At 45.5% G+C, this 20,585-nt stretch overlaps 1 protein-coding gene across 1 annotated transcript; it reads right to left on the minus strand.

The window, feature by feature from the left end:
• Positions 1-1,416: 1,416 nt before the first annotated feature.
• LOC142559536 (uncharacterized) lies at positions 1,417-17,976 on the minus strand. Its single transcript, XM_075671119.1, has 3 exons — positions 17,891-17,976; positions 6,035-6,086; positions 1,417-3,583 (listed from the first exon to the last, which is right to left on the minus strand). The coding sequence occupies exons 1-3, from the start codon at positions 17,968-17,970 to the stop codon at positions 3,278-3,280; spliced, it is 438 nt and encodes a 145-aa protein (XP_075527234.1). The 5' UTR covers positions 17,971-17,976; the 3' UTR covers positions 1,417-3,277.
• Between the last annotated feature and the right edge of the window lie 2,609 nt (positions 17,977-20,585).

Raw genomic sequence — 20,585 nt, forward strand, 5'->3', positions numbered from 1 at the left:
ATCGTAGAAAATATTCACCAACCTCCTATAGAATAAGGACAGCATTTCTGTCAAGCAAGGGAACAGGCTTCCTTCAGGAAGACACATTCTACAATGGATCATATACATATCGTCAATCATGTAATCGTGAAACCTGCAGACTACAGTCAACCCCTCTATATGGATTTCGCAGATTACGAAAACGAATTCCTGTAGAGATATCAGAAGTCATAAAAGCATAGCGTAGGAGTACAGGAGGCACACATGAATACATTTGAAATCTGCGATTTCACAATTACCTTGATACTCCACAAAAGAAGCAGAAAATTACTTATCAAGAAGGGGGTCAGACAAGGAAATACAATCGCTCCAATGCTATGCACTGAATTCTTCGAGGTATTACTGAAGCGATTAACCTGGGAAGGCTTAAGAGTGAGAATTAATGGCGAATATCTGAGCAACTTTTGGTTTGCAGGTGACGCTATCCTGTTCAGCAACACTACGCATAAATTAGAACAAGTAATCGAGGACTCTGAAATAAAGTGCAAGAGTGGGGTTAAACGTCAATATACAATAAAATAACAAAGTTCAATAGCCTGGGAAAGGAACTAGAGTTCACGATCGCCTCTAGAATGTGTGAAAGAGTACGTTTACTTCGGTCAGTAACTCACAGGGGACCCTGACCATAACAAGGACATTTATAGATAAATGGATAGGAGTGCATACGGCAGGCATTGACAGATCCTGACTGGAAGCTTACCACTATCACTGAAAACAAAAGTGAATAATCAGTGCATTCTAACGATACTAACATATGGGGCAGAAACTTTGTGGTTAACAAAAAAGCTCGAGAAGAAGTTGAAGACTTCGCAAAAAGCAATGGAACTATATATCTTAGGCGTAACGTTCAGACAGGAAACGAGTAGTGCGGAGCAGCGAACGGCCATAGCCAATGTGCCAATCGACACTAAGAGGAAGAAAGTGGAGCTGTGCAGGGCATGTAATGCAAATGATGGATAACCGGTATACCGTGAAAGCTACAGAATGGGTACAAAGTGAAGGAAAGCGCCGTCGAGGACGCCAGATGATTATGCGGGGTGATGAAATGAGGAAATTTGCTGGCGCAAGTTGGAATCGGTTAGCGCCAGACAGGGGTAATTGGAGATCGCAGGTAGAGGCTTTCGTCCTACAACGGACATAAATGGGCTGGTCATGATTAGGCTAGGATCGAGCCCATAGCTTGTCGTTTCAAGAGAGAAAAAAAGGGTGAAGCTTGTAGAACAACGCAGCTGAGAAAAGTGCGCTACCAAACTCCAAAACAGCACTAACCTGTATGCGACATATTAAGTGGTTCATTCCTGTACGGCGATTGCTGTCAACGGAAAATGCAATAGTACGAGTACCCTTGCCGGCTACAGAATCATGACGCGCGTCTGAACAGGAGTCGGCGTATTGAGTCATCCAGATATACTGAGTGAACTCTACGTGTGGCGTCTTCGAGTGCGATTTTCGCAAGGCACCTTGAAGTCAGGTGCCACTAAGATTCCTTGTGCGTTCATGAGGCCAGCCGTTTCTGACGTTTTCTGATACTTCGGACATTTTGCTCTTCGAAGCATCCAACAACACTCACAACCACAGTATTGGGGAGTATTTAAACCTGTAATGCCCAAGCACAGTTGTACATCACAGAAAACTCAGAATTTTTCCACCTTTATTTCTCGACATGGAGGGTACATTTCTACTAAACACAATCAAATGTATGAGCGACGATAATTAGCACTCAAGGTAGTAAGTGAAGTCAAACTATTAAATTACCCTATTCACACGGGGCTCCAGCCTAATACTGTCGCTACTTGTGATCCACTTGCGACAATTCGACCTTTGCTTCCTCAAACAGCGCAATATACAGCAGGTGCGTTAGGCATTACAGGATTGAAAGGCTCCTTAACCAACTGGGTGAGAAAAACAGTATGCGGATAGCAAACACCCTTGTGAATATCTCAAAAATTTTGCACTGCTGCGGGGTGGGTGAAACTCGCAAGCGGAGTGCGCGGTCATCTTTTTCTGAAACAATTTTCACTGTTTTCGGGTTGCCTTATTTCGTCAAATAGAATATCCCCATGAGCGGCCAGTAGCGTAACATCTTTCAACAACGGTGCTTGAACGAGTGCGGTTCTTCCTCTTGCTAGTGTCTATATAGTTATCGAAGCACTTTAATAAACAGGCTGAAGTAAGCGAAACAGTTCATTTTAAACTTCAGAGAAATTATGTACTTCCGGCAAACGCTCGTGCAGGAATGCAACACTGACCACACCGATTACCAGTGTTGTAGCCCTCGGGTCTTACTAACCTTTATTTGTGTGGACACTCAACAAGCCTTCAACCAAGCGAAACTGGAGGAAAGACCACGTGTGTGCAGTGCCGATAGTTCCTGGCCGCTTCAGGCTGGTTGCCTCGGCAGACTTCGCTACACCTGCTTGACCAGCCAATAGTAACAACACCCAAATTGCGCGTTTTAGAATACCTCAATACTGCCCCGCCATCTTTCGTCTAGGAACGCAGTTAGTAATAATAGTTGCGAAGAATGCCACAAGTTTATTAACGCCATCAGTAACATGCAAAAGATACAGATTTGTGCATTGGCGGAGGCGGCAGCGTGGAAACTTGCTACAGATTTCTCCCTTCCTTTTTCCGCTCCAGGCCTTCGTAACGAAGATGAGCAGCTGATGCTACTGCGCGCAGCGGGCAACTTGGAACACTTCAACGTGCCCAGTTGCACCCGGCCTGCCTTTGTGGTCAAATATGTTATACTAGATCAATAAATTTCCACGCTGAAAGGAGCGCCAGAACACACAACCATAGCGAGGGGGTAATTATAGCAGGTTAACATCAGGTTAGGCGAAGTCACGTTAGCTGAAGAACGAACCTATAGCGAACGACAAGGACAACAGAAGTGCGTACCTAGGCAGAAGAAGGCGGGGCAGTCACGTCATGCTTAGAGACACTTTCCTGAAACTTCAAGTTTTCCGTTCCATCAGCTATCCATCCCAGCTGCGGCGTTCCACCAACATTGTACTCCTTGACTTTCCTATGCCTTTACCAATTTGACAGCTAGGTAAGCCCTGGTCCTATCGGTGCTCTATTTCGATTATCTCTCCTCGCCTTTCCCTGCCTCTAGCTCTCCTTAGAATTACCAGGACTTTGCCCAGCCAAGAGTAAATTGGTTCGACTCACGGCACTTGACATGAGAGTCGTCGTGCACGTCATCGGCGATGCACGTCATTGTCGTCTTCTGTCCTCATGGCCAGCGCTGTTTCCAATCTTTTTTTTTGTGTAAGTGTGTGTGTGTGTGTGTGGGCGTAGTCAAGCGTTGTCCACAATCGTGAGGAATGGTGTGAATGGCCACATAATAGAGACCATAAATGTGGCCGCTTTGACAAAGATTCGAGAACTGTCGTTTGAGCAGAAGCGGTTGGACCTGGGTCAGTGATGGTGCGGCGGACCACACATCAGCTTGCTCCTGGTCGAGGGACTGTCGTTCGAAGTCCTTGGTGGGGACATCCTCGTCATCATCGCCACTTGCGGTGGGCACGCTGCTCTGCACCTGTCCAAAAATAAAAAATTAAAGCATTTGAAAGAGCTGGCAAAGCCCTTCCGGCACAGATGAACGCTTGTCACGTGTTTTACTCAGTTTTGGAGAATTTGCGCACAGTTTGATGTAGAGTCAAGGCTACGGAACGCGTGAAGACGAAATTTACCGACGCCGGTTCCTAGCGCCGACCACTGCAGCTCATCTACAGCACACTTCGTATAAATTAGGCAACCGGCCGCAATGTGTTAACCTTCGTACGCCACAAAGTTCTCGCGCGAGAGCATGTGCGCCGTTCGGCAACACATGAGCATTGCAACGCACGCGCCCCTCTCCCCCCCCCCCCCGCCGCCCTCTCCCGTCTCCCACAGACTTCACTTTCCGACTCCTGCACCCCTCGGGCTGCCCTTCACGCCACAGGACACTTCTACGTGCGCTCCTGACATTCGCCGAGGCTGTCGGCCTCGCCGCCCGCCTTTAGCTCCATCACTTTGCCGCGGCGTGCTGCTGTTTCTGGTGCTCTTTCTCTCCCCCTACTTTCATTCCCTACCCCCTGTGCAGCGCGGTTGAGGTGTCCTCTGCTGAGAGACAGTTACTGCGCTGCACTTTACCCCAACCTTTCCTTCCCATATTCAAGAATCTCCTTCTCTCCCTCTCACTAACGTCCGTCGTGACGCGAGCCCCCAATACGCGAGCTCTCTCTTGTCTTCGGCCTCCGGTGCTGCCGTGCTCTGATCTCAATCCCCGGCGAGCTACGCAGCAACCGGCGTCCCAATGTACTGAGCGGTAGCGTAGTGCAGGAATGAAACCTGACAAATAGGGTAGCGCACATGGCTACATCACTGAGTCAGCCAAACATTGCAGGCAGTACAACGATTATTCGCGCTCTGTCCATGCGAAGAAATAAATTGTGTGCCCCTAATGCTTCAATTTCGCTTTTAAAATCGCTGATTTGTATCAGACTATGTAAAGACAGAAATTTGCTCACTTTAATACTGGAATGTGAACATCCTTCTATACTAATTGTGATAACGGCTGTTCATTATACGAAAACTGTTCGAAAAGTATTCGATTCGACTCGCTTTCGGTCTCAAACATTACAATTGGCAGACCACTACAAATTAGGGGTAAATTTGAAAGTAGTGAATAGTAGATACATTTCGTCTGCTGTCAACGTACTGTCGTGTGCAGTTTACAATACTGTGATATTTTAATTGCCGAGGCACAGAGTTATAACTGTGATAATAAAGGTTTTGAAATGTGTAAATCCTCTTACAATATATATATATATATATATGTTGTTTGTGTGGGTGCGTGTGTGTGTGAGCTCCCAAACTACCATCAAGCGGTGCACAGACTCCACGGTATTTAATTTCAGTGGCTGCCTAGGCACTGCAGCATCACCGCAATGAATGTGCCGAGAAAGCTGCCCGTGAGGCACATTCGCTCTAGGTGAAGCTTGATACCACCGTAAAGAACGGACGCAGAGTGGCACCTCGGCGATCTTCCTGCAAGGAATTGGAATACGCCGGAGTTTATCCGTCTTCACTCATCTGCGCCTATATGCTTTGGAGCCAGATATGAAGTTACAGCCTCCACCGGGTTTTAACCAACAGGAAGAAGCATTAATATGCCACCTGTGTATAGTTTTTTTTTACAAACGCATACTTATTCCTCCTTGGAATGGTGGAGAGTGCTAATTGCTGCAGATACGCTCATGAGGAAACCACCAAACATGTCATGCGATTGCCCGTCATTCGTCCGTCATTCAAGAATCGCTCTTACAACTGCCGTACAACTACGTTGCTTCCTGCTGTTCAAATATATGCCTCTAAAAACGAGCGCGACTGAAAGGTAATGGCGCAACAGGTCATATGGAGTCCATGCACTAACTTTGAATGAGCCCGGTAGGCACCTCCTATCTTTTGGGCGATGATCATAACAATCGTCTTCATCTTTCTCATTCACTATTTTGCTTGTGTTTCAATTGAACAAGTGGAATGGGAGCAGCAATTTAAAAATCTGAATCAGATACGAATCGAATGGTGTCAGAAGCGAAATGAATTCAATATGCAATACCTTCCGAAAACCTCTCAGTAGAGAAATTTACGTGTGGACCGTTAATATAAAGCGCTCTTTACATCCCACTGTAGTCACAACATAAATACATTTTTCTTACTATATTGCTCGTTCCGAAGTTTATTAAATACAAAAATGAGGCACTATGTGTACATGAGCAGTTCATTGCATGTTCATAAAGAAAGGACAAGACCCTTTCAAGAGGCTAGCGCGAAGCAACGATGCTTAACAGATCTTACAGTAGACCTTTAACACCGCAATCGACCTGGTGACACTGGGCAGGCTGCTCGAGTATTGAGCTTGTGAAATTTTACAGGAAGTTAACCTTCAAGAGAAAAGGTCACTGGAAAAAACGGGGAAAAAAAGTCTCCCGTTCCAAGAGCTCACCTTGCTGCTCTGGTTCGTACAGCTGCCTCTGGTGCTTTCTCCCATGCTTGACCTGCGATCAAGCGCGAAACGCAGGCATCGTCCTTGCCCGAAATCTGGGTGTACGTCACGACCAGGTCCATCTCGTGCCAACCGTCCACAGCCACGACGCACAAAATAAAACAAAGACAAAATATGCTTTGCGTATGCGAGAGAAACGGCAAAATAAATGTGCTACGAGACACTGGGTTGCTAGTCGGGCCCACTCTTCGAACTCCACCTTGTTCTAATATTGCGCTGTAGCCTTTCATTTATTCGCAAGAGAGATTGTAAGGACTTTCCAAGAGCGCTAATGTCATAGGCGCCGTAATCAGCCTGTAGCCCGTTAGAACCTAAGCCTAGTCGCGCTCATTCACATGTCTGAAAAGCTCAAATCCGAGGCATCTATCACGCCCCTTGAAAATGCCCGTCTACTCAAACTGACACAATTGATGAACGAATTTGCACCAATAGTTCTCGAGGAGAAAAACATTAAGTCATATCCTGTTCGAATCTCAACACACTGCTGTTCACTCACGTCTATGGAAAGCTGAAATTGGATGCATACAACACTGCCTCAGCAAAGGCAATTACACTCACGGTAACTTACATGAATGAAAAACCAATGTGACAAAATGTGATGTTGGCGTAAAAAACATCAGCCTATAGCTCACAAGAACCTCAACGCGCTCCTGTTCACTCACTTCTCTGAAAAGCCTGAATATCGACGCATACATTAAGACCACTGCAAATGAACATATGCTGACAGTAACTTAAACGATTGATAAATGAATTTATGCAAATTAGTTACCGCGTAAAAAAACGCTAAGCTATAGCCTGCCTGAATCTCAACGCACTACTGTTAACCCAAATATCTCAAAAGCTCTAATTACATGCATACAACAACGCATCAGCAAAGGCAATTACACTCACGGCAACTTACATGATTGAAAAACACATTTCCCAAAATGAGTTGTGGTAAAAAACATCACCTTATAGCCCATTAAAACGTCGACGCGTTCCTGTTCCCTTACGTCTCTTAAAAACCTGAATATCGACGCATACATTAAGCCCCTTGCATATGAACATATATTGAAACTAACTTAAACGATTGATAAAATAATTTGTACAAATTAGTTACCGCGGAAAAAAACGCAGCTATATAGCCTGTTCAAATCTCAACGCACTGCTGTTCATTCAAATCTCTGAAAAGCTGAAATTGGATGCATACAACGCTGCCTCAGAAATCGCTATTACACTCACGGTCACTTACATGATTCAAAAACCCATTTCCCAAAATTAGTTGTTGTGGTAAAAACATCAACCCATAGTTCATTAGAACCTCAATGTGTTGATGTTCTTTCTTTTCTTTGAAAACCTGAATATCGACTCATATATTGAGGCCCCTGCATATGCACATATACGGAAACTAAATTAACCGATTTATGAACGAATTTGGACAAATTAGTTGCAGCGCAAAAAAAACGAAACGCTATATAGCCTGTTCGAATTGCGACGCACTGCTGTTGACTCAAATCTCTGAAAAGCTCAAATTGCATGCATGCAACGCTGACTCAGCAAACACAATTACTATCACAGTGAATTACATGATTGAAAAACCAATTCGCTCAAATTTGTTGTGATAAAAAACATCCGCCTATAACCCATGAGAACCTCGACGCGCTCCTGTTCCCTCACATCTCAGAATACCTGAATAGCGACCCATATATTAAGGCCCCTACATATGCACATATACGGAAACTACATTAAGTGGTGCATAAACGAAATTGGACAAATCAGTTACAGCGCAAAAAAAAAGAACCGAAAGGCTATATAGTGTGTTCGAATTTCAACGCGCTGCTGTTGAATCAAATCGCTGAAAAGCTCAAATTGGATGCCTACAACACTGCCTGAGCAAAACGCAATTACACGCACAGTGAATTACATGAGTGAAAAACCAATTTGCACAAATGAGTTGTAAAAAACATCAGCCTACAGCCCATTAGAACCTCGACGCGCTGCTCTTCCCTCACTTCTCTGAAAACCTGAATATCGACCCATATACTAAGACCCCTGCATATGCACATTTACGGAAACTAAATTAAACGAATAATAAACGAATTTGAACAAATTCGTTGCAACGTAAAAAACGCAAGGCTATAGCCTGTTCGAATCTCAGCGCATTGCTGTTCAATCAGATCTCTGAAAAGCTCAATTTGGATACATACAACACTGCCATAGCAAACGCAATTACACTAACACTGAATTACATGATTCGAAAACCGATTTCCTCAAATTAGTTGTTGTGGCAAAAAATAGACTATCGCCCATTAGAACCTCGACACGCTCCTATTCCCTCACCTCTCTGAAAACCTAAATATCGACCCTTGTAATAAAGGCCCCTGCATATGCAGATATACTGGGGTATGTGTGCAGGGGTGGCGTAGAGGTAGAGTACTCGCGCCGCGTGCAAGAGAACCGTGGCTGGAATCTCGGTGCCGCGCAATTTTCCACCGGAAAAAAAATCTGCGTGTTGATGAAATTGCATAAACAGGCCTGGAGTACGGCCTGATCCCGGTAACGCACTCCCTCACCAGAGCAGGATTGGCCACCCTGGTGCAGTCCTTGAGCGCAGCCTCCTATATGAATACAACAATCAAACCCCGGCCCTAAGTCCCCTGCAGCTGCGAAGCAACTGACCACGGCGGCGGTCTGACCTGTGACGCAGCAGAGGGTGCTAAGAATACCTGGATCCGAACATGCCGCCATTGGAATCGCAACCTGGCAACGTTTAACGTTAGAACGTTATCTAGTGGGGTGAGTCTAGCAGTGCTGTTGAAGGAAAAAGAGGGCAGTAAATAGGATATAATAGGACTCAGTGAAGTTAGGAGGAAAAAAGAAGAATATACAGTGCTAAAAAGAGGCCGCGTCCTGTGCTACCGGGGCTTAGCGGAGAGACGAGAACCAGGAGTCGGATTCCTGATTAATAAGGATATAGCTGGTAACATACAGGAATTCTATAGCATAAAGAGAGGGTGGCAGGTCTTGTTCTGAAACTTATTAAGAGCTACAAATTGAAGATCATACAAGTCTACGCCCCTACATCCAGTCATGATGACCAGGAAGTCGAAAACTTCTATGAAGACGTGGAATCAGCGATGGGTAAAGTAAAAACAAACAAACAATGTACACTATACTGATGGGGACTTCAATGCCAGGGTAGGCAAGAAGCAGGCTAGAGGCAAGGCAGTGGGGGAATATGGCATAGGCACTAGGAATAGCGGGGGAGAGTTATTAGTAGAATTTGCGGAACAGAATAATATGCGGATAATGAATACCTTCTTCCGCAAGCGGGATAGCCGAAAGTGGACGTGGAGGAGCCCGAATGGCGAGACTAGAAATGAAATAGACTATACTCTGCGCAACATACTCCGCTTTATACTCTGTGCTACATAGTATTTACTAAGGTAATCGCAAGTAGAATCAGGAACACCTTAGACTTCTGTCAACCAAAGGACCAGGCAAAATTCCGTAAAGGCTACTCATCAGTAGACCATATTGATGATGATGATATGTAGTGTTTATTGGCACAAGGGCCACGTTTGGCCAAAGAGCGCCAAGGCAGTGGTGATAAGTTCGCAAAGTAATTATGAGTTCTATGGGGTTAATGTAAAGCGGCTGTATAGGGGCCTTAAAAATAGTCGCTCTAGAGTGCGTAAAATATGTCTGTAATAAGATTATGTCGATGACAAATGACGTGTTCTATGTGCAATAAAATTCATCGTGAAAGAGCGATGCAATACAGAAAATATATTGGATGGTGAAATTACCTGTAGCACCACTGCCTCACCAGAGCCCTTGAGACATAAGGGCCTAGAGGCATGTGCTATATGAAACAGCTATCGCAGCGGCATCCTCTTAAGAGAGGAGAAGCTACGAGTGTGTGGCGCTAATAATATGTATTACGACATCTTTCAGGAAGCCCAGGACTGCGTTGGTGTCAAACAGTGGTTCTGGGCCGAGTAACATTACTGGATGAAGGGGGATGTGCTGCCGGTATGCTAAGGGAAAATGTTTCTTTCTTTCAGATTCTGCTTTCCGACACTCCAGAAGGACGTGGAGGACGGTTAGCCTCTCCGCGCATCTACCACAGGTTGGAGGCTCGTTTCCGGTGAGTAAAAAGTTGTGTGTGCCAAATGTGTGTCCTATTCTTAGACGACAGAATAGGACATCTGTCCGGCGTGATTTTGTTACGGAAGGCCAGAATCCTAACAGTGGCTTTATCACGTGGAGCTTATTATTTGTTTCCGCGTCCCATAGGCGTTGCCAGTGGTTCCGTAGTTTCCTCCGTAAGAAGGGCTTCAGATCTGTGACAGGGACTGCGGCAGTGGAATTAACAGAATGCGATGCAACTGACGTGGCCATCTGGTCCGCCAGAACATTGCCTTCGATGCCCCTATGACCTGGCACCCAGCATATGATGACAGGCAGGTTTCCTATATACGCTTTACACAGTACGGAGTAGAGTTCATTAATTACCGAATTTTTGTGGCTACAGAAAGACATCAAGGCCTTCACAACACTAAGGGAGTCCGTATATATAACTGATTTCTGGAGTCTTGATTTATTGATATGCTTTACGACCGACAGCAGTGCGTAAGCCTCAGCCGTAAAGATACTAGTTTCCGGATGCAGTACATCGGTTTCCGAGAAGGATGGACCGACGGCTGCATAGGACACCCCGTCGTGTGACTTCGATGCGTCTGTGTAGAACTCCGTGCAGGAGTATTTGTGCTGGAGTTCCCGGAAATGCATTTGGATTTCAATCTCTGGAGCGTGTTTTGTAACTTGCATGAAGGATATATCGCATTGTATCAGCTGCCACTCCCAAGGAGGTAGCAGCTTGGCTGGATGCATTGGGCGAAGCTCGAGGATTGGGACACGCATTTCATCACTAAGCTCCCTCACACGCAGCGAGAAAGGCTGTCTTACGGAGGGACGATTATGTAAGAGTGTAGCATATGTCGTATCGTTAATGGTATTAAAACATGGATGTTGAGGATTAGAGTGGACTTTCAAAAGATATGTTTGGCTGATGTATGTTCTCTGCAGATGAAGTGACCACTCATTTGATTCTGCATATAAGCTTTCAACAGGACTTGTTCTGAAAGCTCCAGTTGCCAGTCGGATTCCTAGATGGTGGACCGGATCTAGCATCTTTAGCGCGCTCAGGGCTGCAGAATGATAGATCACGGCACCGTAGTCCAACCGTGATCGGATGAGGCTCTTGTAAAGATTCATTAAACATTTCCTGTCGCTGCCCCATGTTGTGTGGGATAACACTTTAAGTAAGTTCATTGTTTTTAAGCATTTGACCTTGAGTCACTTTATGTGTGGAATAAAAGTTAATTTCGAATCAAGTATGATGCCTAAGAACTTGTGTTCTTTGTTCACAGGAATTTGCTGACCATACATTTCGATACTGGGTTCTGCAATGAGGCCTCTCTTTCTTGTGAAAAGCACACATGAACTTTTGTTGGGGTTAACTTTAAATCGGTTTTCTTCTGCCCATTTGGACACTTTGTTCAAGCCCTGTTGAACTTGCCTCTCACATACTGTAAGGTTGCAGGATTTGAAACCTATCTGTATGTCGTCTACGTAAACAGAATAAGAAATGGCTGGCGGTAATGAAGCACGAAGGGTGTTCATTTTCACGATGAAGAGCGTGCAGGTAAGTACAACTCCTTGAGGTACACCAGTTTCCTGTATAAAAGGTCGCGACAATACTTTGCCGACTTTCACGCGGAATGTACGGTTGGACAAATAGCTTTCTATTAGGACGAGCATATTGCCACGGATGCCAATTCCCGACAAGTCTCTCAAGATTCCATAGCGCCACGTAGTGTCGTACGCCTTCTCCATATCGAGGAATACGGACAGGAAATATTGTTTATGTAGAAAGGCGTCGCGAATGTTTCCCTAAATGCGCACAAGGTGATCGGTTGTGGACCGCCCTTTTCTGAAGCCACACTGAAAGGGATCGTGCATATTGTTGAGTTCAAGGAAATGTACAAGTCTGCGGTTAACCATTTTGTCAAAAAGCTTACAAAGACAATTTGTAACAGCTATCGGGCGGTAACTTGCCGCCAAGGAAGGGTCTTTACCCTGCTTAAGAACAGGGACCACAATTGCTTCTTTCCATGTGGATGGGAGGTATCCCGCAGCCCAAATAGTGTTGAAAAGTGTGAGAAGTGTAAGTTGTGTGTCAGTATGTAAGCTTTGATCATTTCATACACGACTCTATCAGTGAACTAGGGTGGTTGCTTGGGCTAGTTGGTAATTGATGATCAAAAATAACGTACAGCGCGAAGGACAAGGACAGCGATAGACGACATACACAGCGCTGACTTCCAACAAGATTTTATTGCGTTGCCACATCGTGTGTATATATACAAGAAGAGGCATGCGCAGAAAATTTACGACAGTCACAGGGGTTGTCATAACAGCAAGTCATTGAACTAAGAACATGGTCACCTGAAAAAATAAAAATTACGATTACTATCTGTTTAGAAACGCGACTTCACCAGGGGTCAGCGCGATTGAGGGCGCACTAACGCAAATACGGCCAAGTTTTCTGATGAACTCAGCTTCCACAATTTCCCGGGTGAGCTGTGAGCAGTGTCTTGCTAAAACTTGCGTATCTTCAAAGAATGGCACGCAGCCGCAGTCCCGGCAATGGATGCCCAAGTGGCCTTGTACAGTGCTGCGGACGTTGTTACAGTGCTCTCTTAGTCGATCGTTTAAGCACCTGCCCGTCTGTCCTACATATTTACTACCGCAAGACAGGGGAATTTGGTAGACTACATTAGTTGTGCACGTCACAAACCATTTTCTGTGCCCGACAGAACAACAACTCTGATGCGATTTAGGCGCGTTTACACGCTTACAGAGCCTTGCCAATTTTTCCGGGGCTGAGAAAACGACTGTGATCCCTGCACGCTGCCCAATTTTCTTCAGCCTATGGGATACATCATGCACATATGGCAGCACTGCAAACCTGCGTCTTTCAGTCCGCTGGTTCCCTGATTGAGCGGGATCATCACGTTTTGTGCGCCTCAGAAGCTGTTCCGCTATGGCTGAAATTAAGGGTAAAGGGTAACCAGCCCAAGAAAGACGATCAACCTGAGCGGCAAGACTAAGTTGCATCTGGTGTGGGCACGATTTATTGAGGCTGTTAATGAGACATAACTTTATAATACCTCGTTTAACGAGTTTTGAGTGTGCGGAGTTAAAGGGCAAGAGTGGCTTCTTACTTCTCGGTTCGAAGCACCAGCACACATGTTTGTTAGCAAGGCTCAGCCTGAGGTCTAGAAAGCGCAAGGAATCATCGATGGGGACCTCATGCGTAAGTTCTATAGGCTCCAGCTCTTTTTAAAGAAATCGAAGACTTCAGAAACAGCAGGCTCAAAAGCGCGTTTAGTGCAATCAATAAATATCAGGTAGTCGTCCACAAACCTGCACACCTTGACAACAGGGGACGCGGCTAGGTGACCATGAATATTGCGATCATGATGAGCTAGGTAAATATCACTTAGTACGGGCGCAAGACATGATCCTATACAAACACCTTTCTTTTGTATGAAATTTTGTTCATTCCATGAGATGTAAGTTGATTTCAAGTAGAAGGTGAGCAATTCAAGAAAGCCGCTAACAGAAACACCTGCGGCATTCTGAAAGCCAACTGCTCCAAAGTCATCAATGCATTCTTCAACAACCAGAAGCAACTTGTCATGCGGAAGTGAATAGTACAGATCTTTAATGTCGATCGAGAACATCTTGAGTCCCTTTTCATTCTCTTTTAAAAAACTAATAACTTCACCAGAATGTCTAACGAGAAAAGGATCGTCAATGGTTAGAAGGTTTAGTTTATCTTGCAAAAACAAGCCAACAGCTTTTTCGATGCCCTGTAACGGGAGTTCTGCCCTTTCTGGAGCGTTCGAGGGAGTCTCGACGCTCCTTAGGCGTTTGGTGCGCCTTGAGGATAGGTGTAGTGTCCATTGCCTCTTGTGAGGCGCCGGACACGTGCTCTTGCGAGCGAGAAGTTACAAGGGAGAGTCCTGCCTTGGAGGGCAAGACCCCTGCGCCCACCAGCCCGGAGGTCGATGGGGCACCCTGCGGGATTTGGCTGCGCCGGCTGTTGCCAGCGCTGGAAGGGGCCGGGGAGGTTGGGGCAGCCTCGGCTGCGCCAACCTTCGGGGTCGATGGCCCCGTTTGCTGAGTAGGCGGAGCAGCGCTAGCTGCAACCACCGTGGGGGCAGATGGCGTAACTGCCGACTCACTGCCTGTGGGTCGGACAGCCGCCGGAGACCATTGTGGCGCTGCCCCCTGACGCGCCACTTCGGCAAAGGCGTTCTTTGGCAGGAAGGACACCCGCCTGCGTGCCTCTTTGAACGATATGTTTTCCTTAACTTTGATTGTAACTATGTCTTTCTCTTTTTTCCAGGACGGGCACGACCGCGAGTATGCGGCGTGCTCGCCTTCACAGTTTACACAATGGAGAGTGTTCTTGCAAGCTTCAGAATTATGCTCGTGGGCACTGCACTTCGCACAGGTTTGACGGCCTCGGCAGCTCTGCGAACTGTGGCCGAAGCGTTGGCATTTGAAACATCTAAGGGGGTTTGGGACATATGACCTAACACGGAGCTTGATGTACCCGGCCTCTACAGACTCGGGCAGAATACTTCAGCCGAAAGTCAATATAAGGTGTTTGGTCTTGATTTCCTTGCTGTCACGCCTGATCTTAATTCTTTTAACATTGATAACATTCTGATCACTGAAGCCCTCCAAGAGTTCATCCTCAGTGAGCTCCAGCAAGTCATCGTCCGAGACAACACCGCGGCTTGTGTTCATGGTACGGTGCGGGGTTACTGTTACTTGGGTGTCTCCAAATGACACAAGTTTCGGCAGCTTCTCATACTGCTTCTGGTTTTGGAGCTCCAAAAGGAGATCACCACTTGACATTCTCGACACCTTATATCCTGTACCGAAAACTTCGGTCAGACTTGGATACAAGGAACGGTGAAATGGATCGCACTAGTTTGTCTGGCTTTTCTGAGTGAATCACGTGGAATCGCGGAAAGTTGTGCACTTGTCGTCCGAAAAATTGGAAGAGATCTTCGGTGCGCCCTCGTTTCTGAGGGCGATCAGGAAGTTTGGGAAAAGAAGTTTCCATGAAATATATAAAAATTCGGCAACAGCGCCGACCGCCCACCACGGAGCCCAACGAGGGGACGCGGCAGAGCTTGCATGCAAGTCTGCACGACGCCAGCCGTACGCCGCCACTATAACCAAATATGGTGTACCCAAGGTTGCATAGCCACACAGGGTTAACCCTTGCCGCCAAGAAGAAGGAAGTGAATAGAAGAGAGAAGGAGACAGAAAAGGTGGAAAGTAAGGGAAAGACGAAGGTTGTAGGAAGAGAGAGACATGTAAAGGCGACTGCCGATTTCCCCCGGGTGGGTCAGTCCGGGGGTGCCGTCTACGTGAAGCAGAGGCCAAAGAGGTGTGTTGCCTCCGCCGGGGGGCCTTAAAGGTCCGAACACCCGGCATTGGCTCAACCCCCAGGATCCCCCTTTCCCCGGACAAGGCTAAGCCGCGCACGGCTACACGCGGGAGGGTCCAACCCTCGTGTGCTCGGGTACGTGGTGTCGCAACACACCAAACGCCTGCTTACGCAGACGCCCCTGCGGGGAATAGACCATATTCACACTATCAATCAGGTGATAGAGAAATGTGCCGAATATAACAAACCCTAATATATAGGTTTCATTCATTACGAGAAAGCGTTTGATTCAGTTGAAACCTCAGCAGTCGTGGAGGCATTACGGAATCAGAGTGTAGAGGAGCCGTATTTAAAAATACTGAAAGATATCTATAGCGTCTGCACAGCCACCGTAGTCCTCCATAAGGAAAGCAACAAAATCCCAATAAAGAAAGGCGTCACGCCGGGTGATACGATCTCTCCAATGGTATTCACAGTCTGTTTACAGAAGGTGTTCAGAGACCTGGATTGGGAAGAATTAGGGGTTAAGAGTTATTGGAGAATATTTTAGTAATTTGCGATTCGCTGATGTTATTGCCTTGCTTAGTAACTCAGAGGACCAATTGTTATGCATGCTCCCTTACCTGGAAAGGCAAAGCAGAGGGGCGAGTCTAAAAATTAATCTGCAGAAGACTATAGTAATGTTTAACAGTCTCGGAAGAGAACAGCAGTTTACGATAGGTAGCGAGGCACTGGAAGTGGTAAGGGAATACATCTACTTAGGGCATGTAGTGGGCGCGGATCCGTATAATGAGAGTGAAATAATCAGAAGAATAAGAATGGGATGGCGTGCGTTTAGCAGGCATTCTCAGATCATGAACAGCAGGTTGTCTTTATCCCTTAAGAGAAAAGTGTATAACAGCTGTGTCTTACCAATACTCACGTACGGGGCAGAAACCTGTAGGCTTACGAAAGGGGTTCTACTTAAATTGAGGACGACGCAACGAGCTATGGGATGAAGAATGATGGCTGTAATGTTAAGGGATAATAAAAGAGCAGATTGGGTAAGGGAACAAACGCGAGTTAATGATATCTTAGCAGAAATCAAGATAAAAGAAATGGGCATGAGCACGACATGTAATGAGGAGGGAAAATAATCAATTGTCATTAAGGGTTACGGACTGGATTCCAAGAGAAGCGAGCGTAGCAGGGGGCGGCAGAAAATCAGCTCGGTGGATTAGATTAAGAAGTTTGCTGGGACAACATGGCCACAATTAGTACGTGACCGGGGTAGTTGGAGAAGTATGGGAGAAGCCTTTGCCCTGCAGTGGGCGTAACCAGGCGTATGATGATGATGGTGATTATGATAATGATGATGACGATATTGATGATGATATGCACATTTACTGAAACTAACTTAAATCATTGATAAACGAATTTGGGCAAACTAGTTACCAGGGAAAAAACGCAAGGCTAAGCCTGTTCGAATCGCAATGCACTGCTGTCCACACAAATTTCTCAAACGCTGCAAATGGAACCATACAACACTATCTCAGCAAACGCATTTAAACTTACGCTAACTTACATATTTGTAAAACCAATTTGCCCAAATCAGTTGTGGTAAAAAATATCAGCCCAGAGTTCATTAGAACCTCTACGCGCGTACGTTCCCTCACTTCTCTTAAAACGTGAATATCGATTCATGCATTAAGGCGCTTTCATATGCACAGGTACTGAAACTAACTCAAACGATTGATAAACGAATTTGGTCAAATAAGTTACCCTGAAAAAAAGAAACGCTAGGCTATAGGAATCTCAACGCACTGCTGTTCAATCAAATTTCTGAAAAGATCAAATTGGATGCGTACAACACTGCCTCAGCAAACGCAATTACACTCACGGTGACTTACATGATTGATAAAACAATTTGCCCAAATGAGTTGTTGTGATAAACAACATCAGCGTAACCCCCCTTGGCACCTAAACGTGCTCCTATTCCTACACTTAGCAGAAAAGTAGAATTTTAAGCTTACGTCACGCCCCTTGCAAATGAACATATGTTGACACTAAGTTAAACGATTGATAAACGAATTTCGACAAATTAGTTGCCGCGGAAAAACAAATCAGGCTACAGGCTACTTCTGTCTCAACGCACTCCTCTTCACTCATGTCGTGTTATCAAAATCAAAAGTATTCGAGTTTAGTGGTGTGAAATCGTTTTATGTGCAATTGCGTTGGCAGTGCTAAAGGCAATGGAAAGATCACTACGCAACACGTCACGTCTCCGAAGCGCTCACCTGGCTGGCTTGACTCTTGCTGTCCGACCCAGTGCTGCCTCCCAGGTGTGACCTGATGATGACGCAAGAAGGGCCAGCATCGTCTTTAGCCCCGCACGTGCGTGCACGATAGGAACATGTTGAGCTCGTGCCGTTCCTTCCAAATGAAAAAAAACAAGACAATGCTCAGGTATGTGAGAAGCACGCTGGAGGAGATTAGAGCGCGGAACCTTAATCTAATCTGTACGCCATCATATAGCGAGCTTGGCACAGAGCCAGAGACGCTTTCGGCCGTTTACTCGCGCACATTGAGGTGAGCGCTTCCGGAAGTGATCACCCCAGATTTTGCTTCCGAACCACTGGCTGACCGCGGCGCGATGACAGTTATCCAGCTACATAGTCCCATATACAGCAAAGCCAGCTGACGTGCAGTGGTATGGACCGTGGTATTCTATGGCATGGCATTATTAGTATGATGGCCAGTGAATGATGTACATTAAAAGAAAAACTGACAAACGCAAGCGAAGCACACGAGCACAGCGCCAAATTTCAACAAATGAATCATTGTGAAAAAGGCGAGGAAAAATACTGCATCTCATCAGAGTGGAGAAACGAAACGAAGGAACCACAGTTTTAGGTTGTGCAGAATGGCCTAGGTCATCCAGAATATGATACCGTAACTCCCCACGTGACGGCACAAGCGGTGTCATGCGCTACTAACGCGAGACAAACCCCACCATATGTTTTTTTTTACCTCATCTTTGTCGTCAAAATTTATTCCTATTAATATGCACGATTAGAATTTTCCTTATCTTTAGGCGATTGCTTTAAGCACGAAAACTGGACGCTCACAGTATATTCTAGCATTTGGCAGATTCTCATTGGACCTTTGCGCCACGCAGCGTGCAGTTTTGCCCACGTCATGTCTGATGACCAATTGTCGAATGTGATACACTGCATCTATGCCCATGCCTGGTAAGGACTGCGGTGCTTGAGATGAGTTTTGCTACAAGGATCAATTTTTCTTTAGAACCCTTCCAGAATTTTGGTGCCCAAATTACCACATGGATATCACTGCGCTGTGCAACTTTTTTTTTCTATTATAAGCTTTCGTGTTAGTCGTAAGGTATGACCTTTATGGTAAGACCGAGCCGACCACATGCTACAGCAGGGTTTTATAATCATACACAGACACAGAAGACTAAGGTAAGGTTAAATGGCCCCGCACCAGGATGTCTAATCCCGATTGGTAGTCAGTCTAGAGAATCGATGAAAGAAAATGTATGTCAAGGCCAATCAGTCAAAGGAAGCCGTGATCATCCATAAGACAATTTACAGGAATATAAAATACGCTTAAAACCATACGGCATCACGCATTTCGATATCATCAGCGGTATCTTTGAAGTGTGCACAATTATTCTTTACTTGGATGGTAAAATATTGGGCAGAGGCCCTGCGATCAACCTTAACCTTGAGAAGCAAAATGTTCGAGCTCTCGTTCAGGGACTGGAAGACGGAGAAGTGGATTGTTAGGGCGGGCCGTTATTACAGTTGACATTAAGAGGAAAAGATGGAGCTGGGCAAGGCATGTAATGCGTAGGGCAGATAACCGATAGTTTATTGGAGTTACACAATGGGTGCGAAGGGAAGGGAAGTGTTATCGAAGACGGCAGGTAATTAGTTGGCGTGATAAAAATAGAACTCTGGCCGGCATAATAGGAAGTCAGCTCCTGCAAGTCAAGGGTGATTGGAATTTGCTGGGAGATGATATGCTCGGAAACTGCTGGTGATGAGGATGACTGCTTTATTTTTTTTCCTTTAGGTAAGCTCCCTTTTTTATTGCTAAACTTCTTGCGGTCTCGTTCACTGATAGACGCAAAGAAGTGGAAGAGGTAACCAGACGAACCAACACGATAAGTTTGGGAAATAAACAACAAAGTTAACGGACAAATACTCGACAAGAAAGGACATATTTATTATCCTTTAAAGACTCAAACGGGGCATTACATAACAGATTAGCCGGTTGGAGTTTGTCGTGCGTGAGCGCGGCATTAGTTGCGCTATAGCGTAAAGGTTTATGGTGTCTCAAAAAGGGGGGCGAGATATAACATTGTGTTTGTCCTGTTCTTGATTTATTTTGTGAAAAGATCATGGAATGCTTGCGTGCTTCGTTTTTAACAGTCCGTTCACGCACAATAAGTATATATGTGCTATATTACCAAGGAGCCAATGTCGTAAATATCCTTATCAGCAGCAAGAAGGCAAATACAAGTACACTGTAAGTACATGGAGTCAACAATTGTGTAGGATAACTTGTTATATGAAATAGCAAGGTTAAGACCAGACACCTGATGGTTGCGCATCCCCATCAGCTGGTGGTTTTGTTCAAGACGGCGTAGCGTATATATAACGGATTTATAAAAAACAAACAGCGCGTATGAAACATAATGAAGTACGCAATGTCTACGATGGACCGAAGTATAATTTTGCTTCCTGTATCACCACGTTGTTGCACAACCTGTCTCCATCTGGCTCAAACAAGCAATTCGAAATGTCTTATGTGTGTCACATGAAAACAAGTTGATGCTAATGCTACGCATATGTCGCAATTCTTCGAAGCCTAAATGAAGTGTGCAATTAAATGCTACACAACTAACGTCGATGCGTGTTCATACTGATAGTGTGGAGCATCTAAATTCAAATAATGTTTATCCAT

The sequence above is a fragment of the Dermacentor variabilis genome, chromosome 10 (genome assembly GCF_050947875.1).
Source record: "Dermacentor variabilis isolate Ectoservices chromosome 10, ASM5094787v1, whole genome shotgun sequence".
NCBI lineage: Eukaryota > Metazoa > Arthropoda > Arachnida > Ixodida > Ixodidae > Dermacentor > Dermacentor variabilis.

Excerpts from the sequence above, each read along its gene's own strand:
- LOC142559536 (XM_075671119.1), bottom strand. The coding sequence starts at position 17,970 with ATGCTGGCCCTTCTTGCGTCATCATCAGGTCACACCTGGGAGGCAGCA. Across the intron at positions 6,087-17,890 it reads GCAAGAGTCAAGCCAGCCAG|GTCAAGCATGGGAGAAAGCA; the intron begins GTGAGCGCTTCG and ends GCTTGATCGCAG. Across the intron at positions 3,584-6,034 it reads GTACGAACCAGAGCAGCAAG|GTGCAGAGCAGCGTGCCCAC; the intron begins GTGAGCTCTTGG and ends ATTTTTGGACAG.